The 18,440-nt window shown below is 43.4% G+C and overlaps 1 protein-coding gene across 2 annotated transcripts in view; it reads right to left on the bottom strand.

Annotated features, from left to right (window-relative positions):
- Nucleotides 1-2,386: 2,386 nt before the first annotated feature.
- EPS8L2 (EPS8 signaling adaptor L2) overlaps nt 2,387-18,440 on the bottom strand; it is a 77,493-nt gene continuing 61,439 nt past the window's right edge. For both annotated transcript variants that reach the window (XM_009670824.2, XM_068944335.1), the window contains 10 exons: nt 17,698-17,772; nt 15,904-16,052; nt 15,495-15,621; nt 14,403-14,518; nt 10,775-10,886; nt 9,448-9,555; nt 7,832-7,973; nt 4,802-4,985; nt 3,787-3,919; nt 2,387-3,487 (listed from right to left, as the gene is read on the bottom strand). In XM_009670824.2, the coding sequence (XP_009669119.1) occupies nt 3,416-3,487; nt 3,787-3,919; nt 4,802-4,985; nt 7,832-7,973; nt 9,448-9,555; nt 10,775-10,886; nt 14,403-14,518; nt 15,495-15,621; nt 15,904-16,052; nt 17,698-17,772 (1,218 nt within the window). In that variant the 3' untranslated portion in view covers nt 2,387-3,415. The remainder of the gene's footprint in view (nt 3,488-3,786; nt 3,920-4,801; nt 4,986-7,831; nt 7,974-9,447; nt 9,556-10,774; nt 10,887-14,402; nt 14,519-15,494; nt 15,622-15,903; nt 16,053-17,697; nt 17,773-18,440) is intronic.

Here is an 18,440-nt window from a genome sequence, read left to right as displayed (position 1 = left end):
GGCGAGATGAGAGGGGCTTCGGGGGGCTGCTCCTCGCCTCCCCCCCGGCCAGCGCGGAAAGCATCCGCCCCCGTTTCGCCGCCCTGAGGACACGCTGCAGTTGTACCTCACATTTTAGCCCGCTTAAGGCGCTCTGCGCGGCGGCGCGTTTCCTTCCGTGCCGTTGCGGCAAGGATACGCCTGGCTTGGCCGTCTCGGCCGCAGCGTTCGGGCACGTGCGGCTGTTAGTTCTCCGCAACTTCCCGCGAATTTTAGAGGTGATCCTCTGTGTTAGCCACTTAGAGGCCGGGTTAACGTGGTTGCGTTTTGGAAACAGCAAATGGGACTTGGGGATGTTGCAGAATCTGTCACTTGGCCTCTAAACAGAGGCTGTTTAGATCACGCTGTTCCCCTGCTTTGGTCTTGTGTTGTTTCACTTGTGGAAGCTGTGACAGTGGTTTCCCTTCAGCTGCCTGATAGGCCAGAATATAGCTTTGTTGAAACTTCTCGTATTTTGTCCAACCCAGAGAAAAAGATGATGGAAAGAAGCATCGGTTTTAAGGCCTGGCTGAATTGCATGACTACTGTAGGAAATATATTCTCATCGTCTCCAAAGACCTTGCCAAGATTTGCAAACCTCATACAACAATGCTTTCTTTGTAAATCCCTTCCCTTTCTTTTCAGCTTGCTTTTAGCTGTCATTGACCAGGATTCGGTGTTTTTAGATTGCTGGTGCAAAACATAGTATTGGACAGTGTTTCTATGTGTAAATGCTAGTGTGTTGTCTGAGTTACATCATCTGGTGGGAAGGGGAGATTTGTGCTTCAACATGACAAGAAGGGGATGTTTTGGATTCAGCCTGTAACGCTCAACATTTGATTGCTATCATATATGGGATTTTCACCTAGCCCTATTTTTAGATATGAATCAAGGACATAGCATCCTTCTTCTTGAATGTTAGTCCCCCAAAACAAAAAGAAACATGCTGTTTCATATCTTCTGTTGTGTGTTTTAACAGACTCATAGCAGCAACTCATTATGAAAAGCCTGGCCTTAAGAACTGTTTTTGTGTCCTCTTATTTTCGCTCATATGCAGGAGAAAGAGACAAAGATGGAGTTATAAGTATAACTTAACTATTTTAATAAATCTTATACAATGCATGGTTATATCATTTTATCCTTTGTTCAATTACATTAATGTACAGTACATTATAGCATATCTGCAGGCAGTATAAATATAACAGATGCACAGCTCAGTCACATGGAAATTTTAAAACTGACTTCTGCAATAAGGTTACTTACATTTGTATTTTACGAAATGCTCCCGTGGCTCACAGCTTTACAGAACTACTGTCATATCTGCTGCTATTTTAATCCCAGGTAGCTATAATTCTGTATGACTTATTTTCCTTTATACACAGAGACAAGAATGGTGTCATACTTCCTAGCTCACCATTTGTTTTTATTTTGATTTTAGAAACGATTTAGCCTCCTGTGCTTGTAACACCAATGCTTTGCCAGTGTTCACACCTGCTTCCCCTCTCTACCCTAATCCGGCGCCAGGGCTTTTCAGGAGGATTGTCCTCTTCATTTCTCCCTGAGCAAGGCCAGCATCCTTTGCAAATTCAGCCACTGTGGCAAGTCAGCAGGGACGTGACTAAAAACACGATCCTCCTCTACAAGTTCCCTGCCTGTACCCTAATTCTGCTGGTGCTAACAATGGCCTCTTTAAAGCTTAAGAAAATACATTATCCATTAGAAACAGTCTTGGAAGAACAAGCCAAAATCAAGAGATACATCAGTGTTCTTTAATTAAAACACCTGTTCCCCAGCCACTGCTTTATAGTTGTACAGTTTTCTTCATTAAACATATGAGCTCCGGCCCCAGTTGCGCACTTAGGCACATGCTTAACTTTTCAAGGGGGTGACTGTAATCTTTAACGGAGGTGGGACCATTCACAGCAGGTGAAGGAAAGCGCATGTGTAAGTCTTTGTGGAGTCTGGGCCAGAATTCAAGTTAACCAAAGTTAACGTGAAAGAGAAAGACTTTGCAGTTTGTGAGCAGCTCCTGTAAATGTATTTGTTTTGCTGTGTTCTTATTGAGCGGGTCTATAAGTAAAATACAAATATTATGTAAATACAGGTAATGCCAATGTTGATGTGGACAAGAAATCTACTATAGGCTTGCTTGAGCTTTTAAAACTTTGCGTAAATGACTGATGCACAGTTGCTGAATTATATCTCTAGGAGGTTTTCCCTCATCTCTGTTTACAGATTGTAAGAGTCCAAAGGGATATTTTACTAAACAGATACATACACAGGCACATAGCATTATTAAGAAAAACAGGAAGTGAGGAACACAGTATCTATTAAATTAGACAATTTTTTCCATGTCTGTAATGTACTGTTTATTTTATATTAAAACAGCCACTCCAAGTGCTATTTGGTTTCTTAGACCTTTCGGAAGCCTCTCAGTGAAGGTGACGATGAATCTGAATCATGAACACCCTGGGAATGGCTTTGGGTGTGACTAAAGGTGGGAGCAAATGTTAGGGGCTTATCTTCTCATTGTTTGAGGCCTGGGTTTGGCAATACTACAACTTTCCGATACAAGATCAGGGCCAAGGCAAACTGCTGCACAGCTGCCCTGAGCCTGAGCTGCTGCTGGCCTTTGCGCAAGCAGGGATGATCAAACTGAGCTCATCTATTTGCAGACTGAAATCGCTTCAGTCCTTGCTCAGATCCTGCTCTTTATTATGCAATGAAAACCCATTTCTACTGTTCAAAGACAGCAGTAACTGGTACATGTATTTAAAGAAGCAGCCCAGTCTGAGATAACGTGTGTTGCAATTCTAACCTCATCTAACAAGAGGGCATGGGAGGACAGCAGCAGGACAGTAAATTGTCACCAGCCTTTGCTAGTGGGATACCAGGGATATCTGCCACACAGAAGGAAATGAAAGGTGAGGGAAAAAGACTTATTTCCATGGTCCAGACTCTTAAGCATTCAGGCTGCCTTGTTCTGTGCAGCGTGCCGTGCTCTCTCTTCCAGAGCAATGCCAGGAAGGGGGCTGCAAGCACATATAACCCTATATTAAAAGCTTTGTGGGGTCCTTTTTGCTTGAATCCAACTGTTGCCATACATTCAAATTTGTGTGAATTCTGGTCTGCTCTGACTGCGTGCACATAAAATTTCAGTATAAAATATATAGATATAAAAAAAAAAAATACTTCATGCAATACTAGAACAGCTTTCCCAATGGGACATGGTCTTAGTATCTATCCTTATCAACAGTGTTCAAGGAATTGTTGCTTTGATGGCAGTTATACTGCTAAGTGTGGAGCACTTCTGTCTCTTGTCTGGACTGAGGATCATTGCTTTCATTCCCTTTTTCTGTACTACTATGACTAATAGCTGAAAAAAGCAGATAGAATTTTAATTAGCAGAATCAATCCTCTCCTGGCGACGCTTCATAATTTCTTGGAGCTCTGACTCCCCTCTGTTTTTCTAGAATGGAAACAAAACAGCAAGTTTGAATTTTAACTTAAAGCTGTAGTTGAATCATAATATTTAGCTAACGCGTAAGAGTAGAGCTAGTATGAGTGGCACCAGTGAGAAGGCAGATTCCTTAGCAGAGCTAGGGTGATCTGCCTTGCAAATTTGGAGCCTTTTGGCTTAAATGAGTTATCTGCATTTTTAGTTTGTTTTTTGAAACAGTGTTTCTTAAAATGCCTGTTCAATGGGACGCCCTGATGCTGGTGGTACAGGTAGCTATTCAGATAGGAATCGTCCAGAAAGCTACTTACCTCTAGCTGGTTTTTTTCCACTGTGATTTTACTGTACACTCTGTTTCCCTCATCACCACACACTTTCTTTAGCTCTTCTCTGTTCAAGGAGAAAAGCTGAGCTCCAGTAAGGATGCCAAGATGATCCACTGTCCTGGAAGACATAAAGCAAGGAGATAACTGTGCTACATGTGGCCTCTCCCCAAAGGCGGGATGTCAGAGATAAAAGGGTCAGAGGCAGTTGAAGTACAGCCCTTGCCCCAGGACCTTATCACATGGGAGGCCCTGGGGCTGTGTCCACCTGGCAGCCCTGGTAATCCAAGTCCCTGGTGGGGACAACAGCAAGCCATCAGGGTGAAGCAAGTGTCACCCCAGTGCATGCCCAGCCCCATGGGTAACCCAGTGATTTCACTGCAACCCGTGTCTCATCTGGGAAGCAACCTTAGGGCTTCCCCTCTTAGCTAGTTGAGCAGGTGGGCAGTATAATTTTTGACCCTTAACTATATGCAGCTGTTTGGTCCATGTGTTTGCCAAGATTTGCAAGCCCTGGTTGAAGGTCTGGCCAGAGATCCTTTAGGGCAGTTCCTCTAGGAACAGTCAATGATCTGGAATTGGTATTTCAGAGTCTGTCTTGGGTCGTGTTTAGTTAGTTATTTTTCTGTAGGTTCAGCACTCTGAACCGGTCGACTGTGGGTCCAAATAAGCGCCCATGCTAGGAAGTTGCGGAGCATTTGGCTGTGGGTTGTGTGGATTAGCAAGACCATTTCTTTATTTGCAGCTACTCATTAGATCTGCTTTTCTTGTACTGTAAAACACCACTTACTTGATAACACAGGACAATGAAAGGGAGTAAATTTGGGCTGTATACTGTACTCATCATATAGACCATATTTAATGTGATTGAAATCTAATTTGCAACAGAGTTGCTATAAGTAAATGCAAGTAACTTGTAATCTAGTTGGAATATTGCAAGCTGCCTGCCCCTCCTTTTTAAATGAAGGGCCAGCATTTCATATAGTAGCACTGCAGATTTTACCCTTTGCTGAATGACTTTGCCTCCAGCCAAGCTTTAACTTCTTCAGCACTGGATTCAAAGGTAAGGGGCACAAGAGCTTGCTGAGGTTTTTCCACTTTGAAATTCCTCTGGGGAGGGTGAATTTTACTGTTTGTGATCTTCTTTAGCAACTCGTCATTCAGCTCATCCATTTGATGCATGAGTTCTGGGGAAACAAGGCACACCTTTTAGAGGACGAGTAGAGAGTCGTGAGGAAAAAATAAGTCTCCAGTTACAAATCCTGTTAAATTATTGTGGTTGCACTGAAATTGTAAGGAAGATCAGAATGTGGCTTAGCGTTTTTATTAACTCTGTAAACACCCCCACCAAAGGCATGGAAGTGCTTACTTTTGCGTTTTATTTTTAAAGAGCATGCTTTGTTAGAGCAGTAGGTTGAGTAATGACATTTTGACCTTCCTATTTCCATCAGGAACAAATGGGTAAAGGGAAACCTCCACAGTTTTGGAGAGCTCACAGACAGCTGGAGCAAACTGCGGGAATTTCCCTGTCCTGTGCTCCCAAGCCAATATTCTCAACTTCTTTCACCTTTTGAAACCTCACTTTCTCTTTGGGAGAAACCTAGATTTCTGCAATTCTTCTCCAGAATGATGGAAAGAGAAGAATCACAAAATAGCAACCAGATGCTCCTAGTCCACACAGCAATCGCTGCATCTAAAAAGCTGCTGATGGGTTTCTTTCGATGTGACTATCCCCCAGGACAAGCACATGGTTTGGTACAAGGTTGGCATGTCTGCGATTCTGGCCTCACTGCTTCAGCCATGTCAATTAGGCTAACTGGAGAGTACAGCTTGGTGCAACTGCTGCTGCTTCCAGAAGTGAAATCTCTGTTTCAGATGTTGATCATCACCGAGACAGCAGTATAATTTCTAGAAGAAAATGTATTCTCTCTCATGGTATCTCTCAGCAGACTCTTAGCTGTCTCATTTAATAAACACATATTCTCCAGTCCATATTTGAGTAGAGACTGGTCTGTCATGAAAAAAAGAGAGCTCACATCTATAGCTATACTTGCTTTTAGTCCGCAGGAGCTAGACTGCCCATCAGCGTGACTGGAAAACTTCTGTTGAGAAGCACTTATTGGGGAAAAAAGTGCGTCATATTTTACAAAATAATAGGAGGATGTTTTGAGACCATGTTAAATTGGGGTGACTGATACCTATAGCAGGTGTTGGTAAGGACCTGGGTTTTGACCTAATCTGTATAAAAACTTATATTCTGACCAATGCTGTGTTTGTTGCTAACCTTTCTTGTTTATCACCCTTCATTCAAAGGACGTGAAAACCTTTAACACCTCCTTAACAGTGTGAAATACCAGACCTGGCAGTTTCTTTGCTCCCACTGGTGCTGCCTGCTGGCTGGTAAGTGTCCCTTTTCCCTAAAGTCTTTCGTTGCTGTTGTGTTTTTGCTTTAATTCGTCACCTTCCTGTTTTTGAGTTACTTAGTTCCCTTCAGGCTATTAAAATTAAGAAATTGCCCTGCTTGCCTAGCAGCAGGGAGGGGAAAAAAAAAAAAACAGACCATGTGAGAAAGCAAATATGAGGGAAGCCTGACTGTCTATTTTTGAGAATGGGTTCCTATTCTCCCATACCCCTATTTTGCCATTTATATTCTTCCTACTGCCTCTTTGCTTTCTCCACCAGCAGAAAATGGAGTCTGGGAGCACCTACAATCTGTGCTTTTTTTTTTAGGCTGTAGCCCTGCTCCCTCTACTTTTCAGTACTCACTGCTACTTCTAATACATAATTTGCTGATCCAAATCCTCAGAGCTCTAGCTTTTGCTGTGCAGGTAAATAGAAGTGGCAGGAAGCATGAACTGGAAAGGGAACAGCATAAGACTTTGATGATACATCACCCAGTATCATTTTTTCCGTGAAACTCCTGAAGACTGTGTGGAATAACGCAGTGCTATTAATAGATCCGTGACCGTGATGCTTATATTACGGAGCTCTCCATTATCCCAAAAGGGCTCCTGCTTCAAGGAGTCTGCAGGAGCTGAAGAGGGAACGGTGGCCTTTGGGGGACAGCTTGCTGAAAGCGTATCCAGGGTGGGATGAAGGACGTGAGCAGTGATGATTTATGTGCCAGTGGTACTAGATTACTTTTAGTGTCCTAAAGACCCTTGGTTGCAGCAGGGCACTCGGTAGAAGTAGGAAGAGGAGGAAGGTTAAGGTGGAAGGAGGGTTAAGGTGACATTAAATCACCTTTTTACCCTCCTTGTCTCAAGCCACCTGACGGTGCATACTGTGAGCCAGTGAACTCTTAAGGATTGCTCTGTTGGCTGCTGTACTGCCTGGTCTTTTCTTGGAGAAGGAGCCCTGTGTGGCTTTGCCATCCCAAGGGGAACAGACCACGTGAAGGACCTCTCATAAGTCAGCTCCTTAACAGTCTCTCAAGGTATCTGCACTGGAGACATCCTGCCCTGACCGAAACTAGGCCTTGCTCAGTTCCTGGGTACCCATCCCTGTTCTTTTACAGGGAATAAAATGATTCTAACCTTGCTCGAAAAGCTCCACTCCTCCATTGTTTTTTAAGCTAATGTAATTTTTTGTGTGTCCATCATATTTGTTTGTGCAATAGCTGGGATGCCTGTGTTGTGTTCCCATGCCCCTTCCTAAGATACTTTTTTAAAATCTTGGGGCCTGGTCTTTGTACATCTCCTCTAAAATCACTGGTAGTCTATTGCTTATCATTATTTAAAAGGTGCTGAGCACTCCTGGTGCAGCGCCTTATGTGAGTGAGCATGCACTTGGACAGGTAGGTCTGGATACATGCACGCAGCAACCAAAATAGCAGATATACCATTACTGTAAAAGTAAAGAGAGAGAAATAAAACCTCTTGGAGAGGTAGCAAGCAAAGGTATGCGCTCACAGAAACTTCTCAAGTAAGTCCTGAAACGCAAAACCGTGGTACCAAGCCCTCTGGCTGCCCGAGGTCACTCTATCTGGTGTAAGAGGTGCCCTGATGCTAGGAACGCGATACGGGAAACATACGTTCTTTGGCATCCTGGGGAGAGTTGCGTGCTAACATTTCACTTCCCCATTTGTCACCAGCATAGCTGGCAGGTAGCTTGTGAGTTGGGCTGGATGGTCCGTATCCTCTGGGGCTCAGATCGCCTTTGAACCTCTGATTAGACTAGATGATAAGAAAGAAAGAAAAAACATGTAAGGTTTTTTTTTTCCCCACTTGCTCAAATTTTTTGCTTCCCTCCCAGAAACACAGAGGGATAAACTGTCTTGTCTTCCCTGTGGTGATCTGGCAGCACTCAACTGAGGTTCATGTACACTCAGGTGGAGCTGCGTGGAACAAGTTCCCTCTGGGGAGCTCATAAGTAGGGATACAAACTGAACCAAAGCCTATTGCTTCATGAAGGATTTATACCCTTGGGAAGCCTGTGCAATGCTCACTACGTGGAGAGGCATGGTGCTTTATACCCAATTAGTACTGCTGTGATGATGGGCTCTCACAGTTCAGTGCAAGCATGACTCAGCCCTGTGGCCTTTTGTTGTGCAAACATTACTGCTCACCGGACTTCCCTAAAGATGGAGAGCACAGGAAGCAAAATATTTTCATATAAAGAGAGAAGAACAGAAATGCTGTTTGAAGCTAAAACTTCAGTCTTCTAGTAACTGGGTGCAGAGTGCATTGCCAAATGCTCAGAGCTGTTATGGAGAGTGTTTTTTCACGTTTTCTTGATTAGACTAAAAAGGGCTTTTTTCTAGAGGTCTGCTGGGGCACTTTGTCCTTTGCCCAAGCTGTGAAATACCAAAGTGGGAAGCAATTCTGTGCTTCCTTAGGGCAATTACATTTTTCTACCTCCACATTTTTAGCAATACAAGGTGCTTGAGAGCAATACTCAGTTAACAGTCACTTAGATGGTATTTCCACCTACCTCCACTCCAATAACCTGTTCCTACCCCTGTGATATCTCCTGGTGCTGAACTGAACTGGATGAGAGAACTGTTTGTTTTTAATTTAATCCCCAGCAAAAAATGCTACTTTTGCAGCTACATCCTGTTCACAGCAGAGCCCTGAAAGCAGCAGGGTTTCACAAGAGGAGATGGTAAACCATAAGCTGAGAAACATGTGGGTTTGGAGAGGCAAAAGGTGGAACTATTTCAAGCCAGTGGGGCCAGCAGATGTTCAGTAACATGAAACCTCAACAGGAGACCTTTTCTATTGGGATGCCAGGTCATGGTGCTAGGCTCGGGGTGGGTGTTGCTTTGAGCTAGGTAGCAGGCTGCTATCTACAGCACAGGACCTCTACCCTCACCTGCTCCATAACTCTGCTTGCCAGGCGCCCTTGGCGATGGGCAGTGTGCTTAGCATTGCAGAGAGGGAAAGAAATGTGAGCCTGTTGGGCAGATGGGATCAGTATGCCTGGTTTGGGGAGGGAGAAGGTAAGCTGGTGGTAAAATGTGAGAGTTTTTGCATAGGAGACTCGAGAACCTCCAGGACTCTCATTCATTTACTCGTGAGGGAAGTCCGGCTCAGGTAGACCTGTGCGCAGTGTCCTAAGGAATCCAAGGAGGTCTAATTACAACATTATTCTCAGTGGCTGATTATTCCCTGCAGCCAATTACCAGTTAAATATCACCTGACTATAGACCTGTTCGAGCTCTTCCAGTTTCACCACATCCAGGATGTTATAAGGGACATAACCAGCCTGCCCACTCCGGTTGAGCAGCTTCCACCACTGCTTATTATCTTCCAACACCTGAGAAAAGGAGAAAAATACCTTTGCTAGTGAGAACATTGGATTCATGGCATAGAGAACGGTGTATAGTGGAAGGAAAACACACAGTAATGCGAAGTTGTCAGGATAACATTATAGAGGCCAGAAACTGGCAAACAGATCTACGTTGCACTATTTCCAATTCAGGACTGAAGTATTTCCTGAAAACCATCAAAACCGTATCATAATGGCCTATAGGAGAGCACCTCTGGGGAAAGAATTGATCTAGGGTGTGGACAAACTCGTAGTTCCTACTCAATTTGCCTGTTTCTCTCTCTTTTTCCTTAGTGATTGAGTGGGCTTTTTCTTTTTGCATTAAAAAACATCAAAAGTAATTCCTGCCAGAGATGAGGGAAAAAAAAAAAGCCTAGCTACAGGACTGTCATATAACATGATCACAGTATGTCCCATCGTCACACAAAATATAATCATAACATAGCATAATCACATCATAACCGTGATGTGGCAAGGAGGGAGCCCCATCGCTGAGATATCGGCTATGGCACTCTACCCCTTGCTCCTTTTGGCAGGCTTATTTGAACTGAGAACTATGCTTTTAGCAAATCACTGTATGGTGAGAAAACTTCTCCGTGTGCCAGGATTGCTGCACTGCCTTGATGTTTATGTCTGTTTAGCTTTGGATAGATCTATGCCCCAGAAATTCTGCTTTGGAAATAAATCAGTTTATCCAGGTTGAACTTTGCTAGCAAGGTGCCACACACTTTTCTTATCCTAGCTACATGCTGAGCAGAAGTCTTTGCCTCAAGTCATATGTCTGTCATGGCTAGTGGGTAGACCCGAGTTGGGTCCTACATTAGCCAGCCACCAACAGTGTTGCAGTAATAGAGAGGTTAAGAAAAAGGGTGTTTTCCTAGAAAATAACTCCCCCTCTTTTTTTTTTTTTTTGGTAACAGTGAACATAGGTCCGGTAAGTGGGTGAGCAGTGTGCCACAGTGATATTTTCCCTTCCTCCTTGTTGTTACTTAAGAAAAGGTATGACCGACACATTTCAGCTGAGCATATGACCTGAAGCATGCAGTCAGCATGCTCCAGCTCAGGCTTAAAGCTTTAGATGTGAACAAAGCTTCCTGCTGCCGCTCAGAAAATACCAAGCGAAAATGAGCTGGCACTTGCCCGGCTTGAGATCTCTCTCCTTTTCTTAGAAAGGGGAGAAGGGCAGGTCCTGAGCACCTTCACTTACCTCCAGGATTTCATCCTTAAGCACTGAGAGTTCATTGGCATTTCGCGCAGTGAAGTCGTAGCGGATTTTGGCATATCTCTTCGGTGGGACCATTCCCTGTGCCTCAAAATTCCTTCAAGAGAGAAAAAAAAAAGAGTTATAGTGGAGGCCCCTCTAATAGCTAGGGCAGTATAGGTCCACTGGCAAAAGAAAAGTGGTGGTAACTGTGTACAGGTTCAGGTAGAAAGCTGGTTTTATGCTTGTGCTAGAGGGAGGCAGTGCTCTCTTGCTCCTCTGTTTTGCAGCAGATTTTAATCCCTTGTTTTAATAAAACACTCTATTTAAAAAAAAAAAGGCTCTTCGGACAGTGGCCTTTTTGCGCGACTGTGAGGCTGCTGCCTGTGGAGTGGGGCAAAAGACAGTTTTCCCCATCAGTAGCTTCTTTGCTGCCGCAAAGACTGGGGAGACTGGCACAGCACAAATAAAATGCTCTTATTCCACCCCTTGTGAAAAATAAATGTGAAACACTCATGTCCTAATAGCTGGGAAACTGCCCCGTGTGCGAAAGCAGGGGATAAGCAGGCTCTGAAGCTGAGGGAGAGGGCTGCTGTCAGATGTCAAAAATGAGCACAAGTAGAAATGACTGGAAATCTGTTTTGTTTTCTTGTTTGTTTGTTTTTGGTGCCTATATTTATAGCAGGCATAGCAACAGGAGGCCAGATACTCTTCTAGTAGAGCTACACCAATTTATGTCAAGGCTGGTGTAACTCAGTGAAGCAGTGGTTGCCATGCTGCTAATGACTACGGTATTTATCATTACGTTTGCTCATTCCTGAGTTCTTGGTTTCAATCAGTGACTTCAGATTTATAATTTGTGGACCCTCATCTATCTGCTAAGGCATCTTTAAAACTTAAATTTAAAAAGTAAGCCCATCATGTTTAGGTTTCAGTTCATTTTACTGTCTTCATTAGATAGCTTTTGATGGTCTGAAGAAGGTTGAAACCACTGGTCTACTGGTTTTATATCGTGCCCATAACTGTAGCATTGTCTTTAGTTTGCTTGATTTGGGACAGCTCTTGGTCTATTTGCAGCCACATGCAATATGTAAGTATTCAAATCTGTAGCTGGGGAGAGATTGGAGCAAACTTGCAGGCAGATTAAATCTGCCAGTCAAGAAAGGGAGTGTTGGCCTTACCCAGCAATGCCCTGAAGGCAGGGAGAGGGAGGAATGCCTGTGTTAGGTAGAAATCATTTATTTTGAGCCTTCCAGAAGGTAAATGACTCATGAAAAAAGGAGTGAAGGCTGAAGGAGTTTAAAGCTAAGGAGTACTTTGTGCACACCTAGATTTTACATGAGAGACCTTTGCTGGTTATTGCTTGGGGCTTTCATGACACTTCTCTGCAGCCAAAAGCCGTGGTGCAAATAATAATACTGATGCATGGGTATTTTTGTTAATATTGTGTCTTTTGGTTAGAGAACTAGTTTAAAGTACCCTGAAAAATGCATGAGTATACCACGAGATACAGCTATCCCAGGACTGTGATCTTGGCAAACATCCAGGCAGACTTGGCTCAAGTCTGGTCTGAACTGAAGAAGACATCTAAGCCCATTCTCAATTTCAGTACCTGCTTCAGCACCATTGACTTCAATTTTTTTTTTTCTTAAATGTTATTCATAAGGAAAAGCTGTTGTTGACAGTCTGAATGATAGGTGAAAGGTGAAGCCAGAGAAACAAAAAGCCAGTGAAACCCTTTGGCTCAATTCTTTTTTGTTCTTTTAACTCCTTGTTTTTCTTTTGGAAAGAGATCTCTGTCAGAATTGTGACTATCATAAGTTTTTGTCACATCAATAAACTATATTCTGTAGTAAAAAGAATTGCTTTATAACTTGAAATTCCCCCCTCCACCAACTCAAATAGCTCTGCCCACCCGAAATCAATGACAGTCATCCCAGGAAAAAGAGAGATGCTCATCTACTCTTCAGCAGGTCCACACTGTAGTTAGACTGGGTAGTGCTTCAGGGAAACAGTCACCTTTGCGAAATAGCACGCTGCTAATTTGTATTCCAGGACTCAGTGCTAATTTTTACAGTTTTTCTGTGCTGAGACTAACAGATGAACATGTTTGTTTAAGTGCATTTGTCTCTCAGTCGTTTAAGATGGACTTAAACATTCCCCTGTAAACTAACTTTTCCTCACTTTTCATAGCTTCATTGAGGAAGATGGAACTGGAAAACAGAATTTGTTACTATAATTCTCTCCCCGCTCAGCAGACTGTCTCTGTAGCATTTTATGGTCCCAGCAGAACCTTTGATGGGGTGAATTATTTTGCTGACTTAAATGGGTATGAAGTACATTGCTATGAAACTGAACTTTGGGTAATAGTAGTAGAGCTCATAAAGCTTTTAGAATAGAACATAAAACCATGAGAGACTAGTCTGGCTTGAAGCTTGAAATCTAGAGCTGTGCAGGATTAAGTATTTTGCTGGGTCTGGACTTCTAGTATTAAATGATTTCGTGAACCTGTAGGGTAATCTAGACTTGTGCTTGGGCAAAACAGAAGACAGTTCGCAACATAAGTCAAATAATGCAAAGCCAGATAAGTATGGCTGAGAATTCATTTGTAATTTGGGAAGAGTTTGTTGAAAAATTGTTGAAAAATTGAACGGCATAAGCCCATGTCAAAACAAACAAACAAATGACAAACCCCTAAATTTTGAACAAATAATAATTTCATGAAGATTTTTTACCATTGAGTAACTGGTGATAGAAAACAGCAGGGCACAGTGCTTGGTTAAATTGTGAGAGGCATATTATGGAAAAAGTCTGAGGCAAAGGGAAGGCCTGGTCTTCACCCACTTGGTGCTGGTTTGGGAGCTGAGCTTTCCAATACTTTGGAGGAAAGGAGAGGAGGGTTTTTTCCCTTTTTTGGGTTTATCTCATTAAGAAGAGTTGTCTGAAGTCAATCCCAAGACTGGAAACAAATTATCATTTTGTACAGCCTCTAGTAAATATTTTTCCTTTTGGTTGTGACCAAAAGCAAAAGGAAGAACTTCTGCCTCCAGTGAAACAAAACAACATTTCCTCAGTTAAAATGTTTTCCATGCAATGCTGCTGAGATCAAATTGTTCTTTCCAAGCACTAAATTTTTCAACGGCAGAAAACTTCCATATGCTCGTGCCTTAGTATGGATTCTTCCTCATAAACAGGTTCCTTGCACGCAAATTATTGTGGCTTCAGGCTGAAGGGAGAGCTATTAACTTCTCTAAATGGTCAGTGTACAAAGAGTGCAGCATGCTGTCTTTTGCACGTGATACTTAATATTAATTTGGTGGACTGACATTAGGAAACAAAACATGCTGGTGGACTAATGAAATCAGTCAATACTTTTACCTCTTGTGGTGGAAAACACATGCAACCTATTTCCTTGCAGACCTGCTGGTGATTAAATAGCAGATGGTGTTTACATGGATAATTGCTTGTTGGATCTTTGAGTTCTCTTGGTCTCATTAACAAGTCTGAATTAATAATAGCAGAGAGTTATCTAAAGGCCAAAACATCTTGGTGTCATGATATGTTGTGGTGGGTGCTCTTGAGATTACCATTTGGGAGCCAAGGCAGCACTTTCCAGGGTGGTGCTGATATTTACCTATTTACATGTTGAGTTACGTTCTGCTTGAAGGCATCCACAGCTTGCGTCTGATCAGCTGGCTGGCCACACTTGAGTGAGGAGTTACGGTAAGGATATCCATTGGCTGATGATAGCTGGAAAGGTAAAATGGAGTCAGTATTAGCAGGGAAAGGGAAAACTCTGTCAGAGGTGAGAAAGGTGATAATGGCAGATGAATCACAGCCTGGAAGCTTTTGGTCAAGATGAGGCACCCACCAAAGAAAAAAATGTTCTTCAGGGAAATCAGTATCCATCAGCATCCTCATTAAAGGCTCACTTTATGCTAGATATTGTTTCCTGTTTTTCAGGAGCTGAGGCGGATTATTGCTGTCCTTTTTTGGCCTTATTTTCTTTCCATATTTAACTGGAGTGAGCAGATCCAACTGAGTTTTGAGCTGACTGCTTGTCAAACACCACCGCAAACCCCATGGTAGCACATGGTAGCACGGTCAGAGCAGAATTTGATATGTCAGAAGAACCTGACAGCTTTGCTCTCCCTAGAATACTGCTGTTTTCCTCTGGTGCGAAATCCAGAGGCTAGAGAAAATAGCTGCAGGCTGAGCTCAGGTACAGTTGACGGTTGCTCATCCTTTATGGTTGATTTGACAGCTCCATGTTGCCTTGCCAGAGCCTCTCACTTTTAGGAGGGACTAAGGCTGACTTGTTGAAAGGGAAACCCAACAGTGACTATCCCATTTGCATGTGCCTGTGCTGCATATTAGGCTATGGGATTAGGTACTGGCAGCAAAATCCCATGCACTTGGGGTACTGGCCAAGCAGCAGACTCTGCCCAGATCTCTGCTCCTCTGTTTTAATGCTAATATACCCCATTGTTTAGAACTTCACTCCAATAACAGAGTTGAGCCCTGCGCTGCAGTTCATTGCATTCCCTCAGGTAAATCAGAGAACTGACGTCTCAATCTGTCCTGATAAAACCCAGCAAGGGCCTCAAGCGTTTTGCTCTAGAGCTTGTAAAGCTTCGTGGACTTCAGCAAAAGATGTTTCTCACTCTGAGAAAGAGGGAGGAAGGGGAAAAGGAAGAGAGAGGATGACTGGGAGCACAAGACTAACCTCTTCTTGCAAGTGTCCAATGTCTATTTCCCAGGGAGCTCCACGGAAGACTTCCATGGGTGGTTCCCAGCCATTGCGGAATTTGGGAATGTAGCTTGGGACGTTTGCTTCTCGAGGCCATTCAGCTCTAGGACATGAAGCAGGAATACACAGTGAGGGTCACATGGAGCATGGATCTGAGAGTCTCCATTACTCTGTGTCAGGCAGAAGCAAGGTCTCCAGGACAAAGAGAATGTGAAATGCTATGCCCTGAACTGGTGTAAGCAACCACTAAAATTGTAGGGTTAGGGTGAAACAGACCCACATCCTCCTTTATCCTTGACCCTCTGACATAGCTATAAAACTGAGCATCCCTACTGTCTTTCTCAAGGGCTTGGGAAACCTGGTGAGCTGGCAGTGCTGTCCTTACCTGGATCTGGTCCATGTCTCTCCCAAAGAGTCCCAGAGGCTCATCTCTTTTGGTGTCAGGTGTCCTCTGAGGAAATCTGTGGCATCTTTAGAAAGAAGTGGACTGAGGACAGACCTGGCAAGCTCGGGGCCACCGCAGCTATTGACAATCTGGATTACACACAAACGCACACAAATATGAGAGATTGTGCAGGGGTTCAAAACATCAAAGCAGCACACAGAAAGGAACAGAAATCAAAGACAGAAAAATCAGGTGGCTCTGATCTTTTGGAGTCTCTGTGCATGCCCACTCCAAAGGAAGCCAATGTACCTTCTATGGTGAGTACCTCTGAAACCCACCCCACTTCATATTAGACTAGCAGTTCTAAAGCTCCTTCTGTGCCTTCATATGTAAGGCTGAGGTTTCATGAAACAGTTGAACTAAATGAATGGTTTGCTGCTTCCTAAAAGGGATGCTGTACTCCCCCAGCATCTTTTTGTTATCCTTTCACTGTCCTGATTCAACAGGCAATTTTGGTTAAGAAAAAGCAAACAGAAAATAAGGCACATATTTCCCCTGCCAACTTTGTGATCTGACTGAGTTCTCCAAGAGATAAAACAACAGTCAAAGGGCAAGCCTTCAAGTCGAGGGATTGCATGACTCCTGTCAACAGCAGGTAATCCTTAAATCAACTCAGTTGTCTCAAGAAGCACCAACCTAAATCTTTGAAGAAGAGTGGACAGCTCAGAGGAAAACAAGAATTTTTCCATTGGAGTCAAGGCCACGTCTGAACTGAAAAGTGGCCATTGTTGGCGATAGGATATATCACAAGCTGCCATGTTGAAAAATGGAATCACTTGGTGTTTCTGCATCACCTCTGGCTTCTTTTTCCAGTTGGGATACCTGCTTCCTACCTGCAAATATTGAGACGTGTTTGCTTGCAGGTGGGACTAGGCTGATTCCAAATAGGAACCACAGTGTGCTCACTCTGTTGTTCACGCTGAGTTTTTATTAATGTGGCAAAACAACTCATATTTGCTAAGGTTTGTGTTGGTACATTTAGTTCAAGCTAGAAATCAAGTGTGAGCCTAGAAGCACCAATGTTGTTTCTAGATTTTGCTGTGGATGCTTTAGACAGCTCTGAGCAGTCTCCCAACAATTCTGCATAATTTAGCTGATGATGAGTGCAAAAGCAGTAGCTGATGGGTTTCCCTGAGACAGTTTGCTTGGTGGGCTGGTTATGTTCTCTACCCTGCTGTAATAGTAGCCACTGTGGTCATGGACTCAACCATAGACTTTACTGAACTATGAATCTCTCCAGCCTGAGAGGACTAAGTCATATGGGTAGAAAGCTATGTCTGACTAGGGGGTTGGCTCAACGGGGACTGCATAATATGCACCAACCTGCTGATTTCATTTGCATCTGGCAGTTGGCTGTAACTCAGTGCTGACCCATGCATTTTTGCCATGGCAGATGTAGCAGTAGTTACTGCAGGTCAAATTCCTTTCGGCTGCTAGTAATGTCTTACTTGCACTTATATACCCTAATCCTAGGATGACAGATTAACATAGACCTCCTTCGTCACTGAGTTTAATCCCCTGCAGAATGTGGCAACTGTGTCACATGGAGAGAAAATGACCACACACTACCTTAAAAATAGTTAGATCACTCATCCCTACTGCTTTTCATTGCAGGGTAATGGCAGAATATGACTCCTCTTGAGGTGCAGAAATTTTTACCTAATTCATTCTCTTGTCTTGTCTATTCAGTAATCAGCATCGCTAGAAATAAAAAGGCCTGTGAAGAAGTTTTACCAGTTCCAGCGGCCCAAATAGGAAATGCACCAACTCTGCAGCACTTGGGTTCTGGATGTGCTTTCTCAGTTTGGCCTGAAAAGAGAAAGGAAACCTCATTTAATCCTAGCTTGTTTTTGGCTCCTCTGTTCCGTGACATGGAGGAATTGTTGTTGAGTGATATCTGGCTACAGTTAATAGAGTCTGAAAAGTAAGGAAACTCTTAATAGTGCACTTCAAATCGGGGAAGAAGATTAAGTGATTGGGGAGTAGGGCTCATTCTGTTCTAGATCATTTCTATTTGATGTCCGTTCCCAAGGGCCTTGACTTCTAGAAGGGGTAAGTGTCTACTCTGTGAAAATCAAGACCTTGATTCCTTGAGAGGAAACTGAAAGCCTTGGTTTATTCTGGAAGCCTTAGTGAAGAAGGGCCAGGCCTATTGCTTCTGATTCTTGCAAAGTTGAAAATCCCGTCAGTTCCCGTGAATGAGCACAACAGAGTGAATGTTCTGCAGGTCCCTTGGCAGATTGCTGCAGAGAAAAATCTTCAGCAAGATCTTGCCTGCGCAGTGTACTTAGAGCTGCTCAGTTCAGTGAAATACTTGGTATTTGGAGTAGATTGTGGTGGAATGGAGGAGCAAACACATAGGATTACTTTATAGTAAGAATTGCATTTCATTAACAGCAATCAGCTAAGCTGCGGTGAGAAACCGCTTGAGTTTGTGCTTCCTTTCTATTCTTTTCTCACGTCCCACGCTCCTGACA

The sequence above is a fragment of the Struthio camelus genome, chromosome 5 (genome assembly GCF_040807025.1).
Source record: "Struthio camelus isolate bStrCam1 chromosome 5, bStrCam1.hap1, whole genome shotgun sequence".
In the NCBI taxonomy this organism is placed as follows: domain Eukaryota; kingdom Metazoa; phylum Chordata; class Aves; order Struthioniformes; family Struthionidae; genus Struthio; species Struthio camelus.
Note: the sequence above shows the minus strand (reverse complement) of the source record. Positions and strands in the feature narration are given on the sequence as shown.